General features: G+C 38.2%; 1 protein-coding gene across 2 annotated transcripts in view; it reads left to right on the forward strand.

Annotated features, from left to right (window-relative positions):
* Positions 1 to 6695, forward strand: part of LOC122813656 — a 509781-nt gene extending 503086 nt beyond the window's left edge. Inside the window, exons 1-2 of one of the 2 annotated variants that reach the window (XM_044086095.1) lie at positions 978 to 1448; positions 6561 to 6695. In XM_044086095.1, coding sequence (XP_043942030.1) covers positions 1161 to 1448; positions 6561 to 6659 — 387 coding nt within the window. In that variant the 5' untranslated portion in view covers positions 978 to 1160 and the 3' untranslated portion in view covers positions 6660 to 6695. Of the gene's footprint in view, positions 1 to 977; positions 1449 to 6560 lie in introns of those variants that run through there. The other variant, XM_044086094.1, reaches the window with a different exon arrangement.
* The last annotated feature ends 334 nt before the right edge of the window (positions 6696 to 7029 follow it).

Here is a 7029-nt window from a genome sequence, read left to right on the forward strand (position 1 = left end):
CCAAAATAGTGATTTTGGTTAGAATGCTTATTTTAGGATTTTTTTTTATTTATCGCCCGATCCCGTTTGCTCGCCACTGCCCCATGCTTAAACAGTCGAGATCGGCTAAAGAAAATAAAAGTTATTTTTTTTTTATTTCTGCAACTGTTTCCATGCCAATGACTATATATTTGGCCATTGGCATGCTTTCTACATAATATCCATCCTTTATTTGGAGCTGTCATGGTCTGCTTAGTTTGCAGAAATGTACTCGGTTACTAACCGAGTACATTTCTACAGATTACACTAGTCCTGCATGTCCGGCTTCCAGCTTCCTGGATTGCAAATTCACCTTGTTTGCATGGATTTCACCTGCAAATGGGGCAATTTGCATACAGGAGGTGAGTCCATGCAAGGCTAGTGCAGAAGCGCTACACATCCCTGCAGCTTATTCCTGGATTGCTCGACAGACATATTGCCTGCTGGAGCTCCTGCACTAGTCCTACACACCATGCAGGGCTTGCTGAATTGGGATATGACAGAGAGAATGAGCTCTCTGTAAAATTGTTGTGTTTTACTTATTTAATTTTTAAGTACTATATCATTTGTATGTATTTTTGATGTGAAATGCTTTCTCCAACACAATTAGCATATACTACAGAAAGTTTGAAACATTAGGAAGATGAACTATTTTACATCATATATATATATATATATATATATATATATATATATGGTACTTAAAAAAAAAAGTAAAACACAATTTAACAGAGAGCCCATTCTCTGAGCGCAATAATGCCCACCATGGTGTGTGCTGATGTGTAATTAATGCCCTTCCAGGGGTGTAGAGACCCTCCATAATACCCCCGGGTGGGTATTAATTCACATACACACTGTCGGGCATTATTGCTTAATTTAACAACCTGTTGGAGAATGTTCCTATTCTAACCAGAGTGACGATGCACAGGAAGGCCATCCTCTACATAATTTAAAGGGACGTTCTAGAAGAGCTATTAAAAGCAAGCACAAAATGTGACATATTAATCTTAACTATGTGGTTGTCTTTGAGGTTTCATTGTATTGTTGTGGTTGCACCTGTTAAAATCGAAACTGAAACGCATTTGTGGTAAAATAATTTTCAATTGTAGAAATACGGGACGGGCATCGACAGCAAACAGAGCATGGTGATTTTTTCAAGCTTTATCAACTCCCAAGCTCTAATTCGGAAACTACCTGGATATAGTAAGAGGAATAACAAGCCATCATGTGCTACAGCTGACAAACTAAAAGAAGAAAAACATAGTGCACTGTGTGACGAGGATGAAATAAGAAAACATCAGCTTGTGGAAAGAAACCCAACAAACTGCATCAGGAGAAATGCAAGTAAATCTTTTCCATTCCGGATCCAGCCGGGGCAGACGCTACTTTTCAGGCGAGTTCAAAGCCTACAACATCCACTTCACTTCGCCGTAAGTTGTTTCTGTGGAATCTTGTAAACATTCGTACTCCCTTAAATGTCTCAAAGTCCCTGAATTTACTTAATATTATTTGCGATTTTTGCGCTTCTTTTGTAAATCGCTGATAATTGCAGTGTCTAAAGATATTTGAGAGCCAAACTTCGTTATGTAAAAAAAGGCTTACTGCAAAATCTGTTAATTTTAACAAATGCGTGCATATTATCAACATTTTAAATCCATTCTGATTATGGGGCCTTTTCCCCTGTGTTTTGACCCTGATTTATAGCTAGCAGGAACAAAGTACGCATTACTGATAGTTGTAGCAAATCCTGTTAACTTCCAATGTGAGCAATAAACTCGGATGATGCACATACTCTCATCTGGGAGGGACATGCTGTACCCCAGTGAAATGGAAAGATTTTTTTTATCACCGTTTTACTACAATCATAGGACGCAGCCAGGTAGCCAACCCAAACATGTCCGGTTGCTGTATAATCTAAATGCCTTCAGCTGCAGATTAGAATAACAGCTGAAGAATAAACTTTTAACTTTTACCGTGATCTGTGTGTGTGTTTGTGTGTGTTTAGGGGGTAGACTTCTTTTAAAAAAAAACAGTGTATGTTTTTTTAATTTTTGGGAGGTGGAGTAGACTTTTTGTATGAGCATAAGAAGAAGACGATTCTAATTAATCTAATGTGAGCTCAGCACAACAGGTTTTACACCAGCAGTCATTTTCTGAACAATAACAAACATGTTAACCACCACTAATGACATAATTGAACTGCTCAAGAATTCTGGAAAATGAAGTGTGTGTGACAAAAGCTCCCCCAAACATTTTAAATATTCTAATTTATTTGCAAAACCTGTGGTGCTGTTTCCTATTTTTATCAATTAATTGACTAAACAATGAGAAGTATGATGAAACCATGATTGATTAAATGTAGTCCTTTTGTAATTTTATCATAAGAAAATAGTTTGAGGGTGGGGAAAGAACTAGTCAGAGTTGGGAATATTCTGCAAAATCTGGGACAGAGAGGATAAGCATGTGAAATTTACCTGCTAGACAGCCTTGGTATACCAAGTCTAAAATGTTTTTTTTTTTTTTTTTTAAATATTCCCTTTTCTCTGCTGTATGGTGATCTCTGAGAGATGCAGGTATCCTGCCTCTCAAACTCTTAGAGCAAGAAGTCTGGACAAAGCCATAAATAAAAATGGGATAAAGACCAAAAAGTAGGGACAATTTTTAAATATTGCTCTTACAAACTTAGAAAGTTGATAGGAGAGGCCCTAGGTCAACTTTTTGCCCTAGGCAAAAGGGCTCCACGGCACCCCCCAACACATTACCTGGTGCCCCATCCTGGTCTACCTACACCAAATAAATACTGGAAAAGCGCCTTGTTAGGACCGGTGGTGTCCCAGCTGGCTGCCTAGTTGGCCAATGCCTAAGGCCGGCCATGGATAGAATAACATGTTTTGCATTGGCATGAATTTTTTGAAGGGTGTGAAGTCTGAAACGTAAATGTCTGTGTGTATTTTCTAATTTGCCAGAAAACAACAGTATGAAAAACAGAACAAAAGTATGAGGCAAAACTCTGGATATTCTGCAAACACCTGTCCAGTTAAGTGGTATGGCAAGTATGTAGCATACTTACTTCTGTTGAGGAGCAAATGTTTTTCAGCTTTGGTGGAGTAAGACTTTTCTATCCCATAAGGACAAACTATAGGCCACAGGGAAACTGGAACTATGCAGCAAACTGCTAGCTAAGAATCCAGCCATGCACTGTAAATAATTCAGCTGAGAATTCAGAGCAATCACGCAATTTTAACTTATTTAGAAATCAAAATTTCTTTATTGAAAAAACGAACTTCTTTAGTAAGATGCATAAGAAAACAGGACTCAAGCTGGTATTGCTTGTTTAAACCATGGTTCATCTAGTGAAAACAAGATATAAACCCATTCCTCTGAGTCTAGGTTATATACAACAGTAGCAAGCAGTGTACTGTCTGTCATGTAAAAAGCTATGAAAATTACAACAAAGGCTTTAGTGCACCTAAACCAATCGCATTTAATGACAGATTGGAACAGTAATGCTTATTCAGGGCCAGTAATAGCATTTTGAGGGCCGTCAGCAAGTGTCAAGTTGACGGCCCCCTAGACACTTCCATTGTAAGTGTCACCATATCATGGCCAGCCCTCTTAAGCAACCATTTAGTTCATCATGCATAGTTGTAGGAGTAGTACATATAAGCACAGTGTAGCTGCATTTCAGCTTACATTTAGGAGTAGTACATATAAGCACAGTGTAGCTACATTTCAGCTTACATTTAGGAGTAGTACATATAAGCACAGTGTAGCTACATTTCAGCTTATATTTAGGAGTAGTACATATAAGCACAGTGTAGCTACACTTCAGCTTACATTTAGTAGTAGTACATATAAGCACAGTGTAGCTACACTTCAGCTTACATTTAGGAGTACACATAAACACAGTGTAGCTACACTTCAGCTTACATTTAGCAGTAGTACATATAAGCACAGTGTAGCTACACTTCAGCTTACATTTAGCAGTAGTACATATAAGCACAGTGTAGCTACACTTCAGCTTACATTTACGAGTAGTATATATAAACACAGTGTAGCTACACTTCAGCTTACATTTAGGAGTAGTACATATAAGCACAGTGTAGCTACACTTCAGCGTACATTTAGGAGTAGTACATATAAGCACAGTGTAGCTATACTTCAGCTTACATTTAGGAGTAGTACATATAAGCACAGTGTAGCTACACTTCAGCTTACATTTAGGAGTAGTACATATAAGCACAGTGTAGCTACACTTCAGTTTACAATTTGGCAGACTTGTGTACCCCATTATGCTGGCCCATCTCACAGACTGAGATTGACAGTGACTGCAATTAGATGCGATGACACAGCAACCCTATGTACAGGGCTAGCCTTGGGTGAAATGGTGCCCTAGACAAAGAGCTCCATGCCTCCCCTATGCCTACTGTTTCACCTTACTTTCACACATCCTCCTGCACACTATGAACATTACTTTTTCATTTTTTTATTCTTCATTTTTTTCCAGAGGCTTTGGCTTTCTATGTGCTCTGAATTGTATATTTTATTATTTTTTATTTTATATATATATATATATATATATATATATATATATATATATATATATACAGCCTTTTCATCCATTGATGGCTTGACCAAAAGTTATAATTGAGGATTAAGGAAAGAAATTCAGTGTTGCTGTTCAACTTTACATTTCATTGTACCCCTTCAACACACCTTACCCAGCCAAGAAAGTACAGTAATGACTGCATAGGAAATAACTCAGTTAAGCTGAGGGGCTGGCAGGTCCCTATAAGCTATAGGTTTACAGATGCTCTGAGGTGCATTTTATAACATTGTCAGCCTTTTGATCCAGTGGAATCCTGAACAAAAATCTTGAGCAAAAAAAATATTAGTCTTTATTTTTTCTTTCAAGGAAGACTTAGGTTGTACCCAAATCTTAGTGTTCAAGGCTAACAAAATAGTAGCCCACAATAAACTAACAAAACAAATATTGTAGGATACACTAATCCTATTTGGGAATACTGTCTGCCTCTGTATCCCCCCAAAAAGGACAGTAATTGTCTGTGCATTCCTCTAGTGCAGGATTGGGATAAAAGCAGAAGTTTAAATGGCCACAGTTATATATTTCAAGTGACTGTTGTCGTATACATACATAACATACCTCCTCCCTTCTCACCTTCTCCCAAAGGCAGCTAACTGTATTCATGCCTGTGTAATTGTGAGAGAGTGGAAAAAATACCTCCTCCCTCCTCATCTTCATCTCCCAAAGGCAGCTAACTGTATTCATGTTTGCGTAATTGTGAGAGAAAGTGGAAAAAAAGTGGAAAAACAATTCTTATGTTTTCCAATGTCTCTCCTTGACAGTACACCTTTCCTGCACAAGCTGTTTGCACACCTCTGATGTTTGTGAGAAAAAAAAATCACACATCTCAGATCTGATTATGACCACACAATCCCCAGTACCCTACATAAGCTACAGCAGTCTTCTGTACACGTCTGAGCAGGCTTGGATTTGAAATGGGTACTGTTGAGGACAAAAGTCACTACTAAGTCTGTGTCAAAATCCATTGATAGTCTGGGGGTGTGGGAGCCACCAGACCCCTAGAAGCCTTAAAGGTATTAATGGGGTGTGGGAGTTACCAGACCCCTAGTAGTATTAAAGGTATTAATGTTCTGTGATTTTTTTTTTTTTTTTTGTCTTATTTTTGAAATCAATTTAACTGCATTTTTGTTACTGCTACCCACAGGAGTTATGTATATGCCTGGCATATTTGTGTGTAAAAAAAAGTCATTGATAACACACACGTGCACTCTGCATGTTCACCTTCAGGTAAGTTGGAGGAATGCCAGTTCACCTACTGCATGTCTTTTGAGGTGATGCAGGAAATTGGAGCTCATGGATAGATGCACAAAAAGACATGGAGGGTATGCAGACTCCACAAAGAAAAGGCCACAGTCAAGAATTCAACCAGAGCAAACCTCTGTGAAATGACAGTGCTGCTCACAATGCCACTGTGACCATGACAAGTTGTGCTCATATGCATGTTCTTCCTGCCAAACCATCAAAGATGGCCACCTGTCGTGTAAGATCTATGTTTGTGATGGTAAGTGAAATAAATTATGATCACCTTAGCTTTAATAACACTGCAGCATCTCCCCACAACACACACACACACACACACACACAAAAGAATAAGCAATAGCAATACTAGTTTTACAAAGATTTCAGTAAATGACATTACGTTGTGCCACAACAGATCAGTAACCCTTGTTTACAGTCATCAGGAATAATGCGTCTGTCGCCGTCCCTCATTTCACTGAGCATCCCAAATGTTTCCTCTTATTTCTGTCTTGTTTCACTTTAAAAAAACAAATATATATTTGCTGGTAAGTCGTTCAGGATGACAGATAGTCAGTAATGCTACACATTGGAGTTGCATACTTCTTAATTTCCAAACAGATGCATGCTGATGCCAAATGTTGTTCCATTAACTTTTTGTGAATTATAGTAATATGCAAAATTCTGCCATTGTTTTTAGATTTGCCCTACATTCTTGCTCAAAGAAATTGAAGACACCAGCTATAGAACTCCTGAAAAGAGAAGACCTTCCCTGAAGATTGAAAGAATCTACTCCTAAAATCCCAGGTAATCACTTGGGCCTGCTGCTGTGGACTGCCAATCTCTAGCACTTACCCTGATGTTCATTGATTGTTTATCAGCTTTAGCATAACAGTTTTATCACAACCTTGCTTAAGATAAAACATATTCTCAGAGAATCCCTTTAGATTTTCTTTCCTCTACACATTTTCTCTAACTAGCAGAAGCTTTTGTGGGGCCCAGACACAAAGATTGCTCATCCCTTCCCACAGCTGTATGTGTTGTGGATATATAATACTGGCTATGATGTTGGTTTTAGTGGAGAAAGTGCTCATCAACAGGATTTAATTAAGGACACTGTCAGTGGAAAACATTTAATGAAATTCTAAAGCCTTCTGCTTCAAAAACAC

This window comes from Protopterus annectens, chromosome 10.part0, assembly GCF_019279795.1.
Source record: "Protopterus annectens isolate FY-2018-M chromosome 10.part0, PAN1.0, whole genome shotgun sequence".
Taxonomy (NCBI): Eukaryota; Metazoa; Chordata; order Ceratodontiformes; family Protopteridae; genus Protopterus; species Protopterus annectens.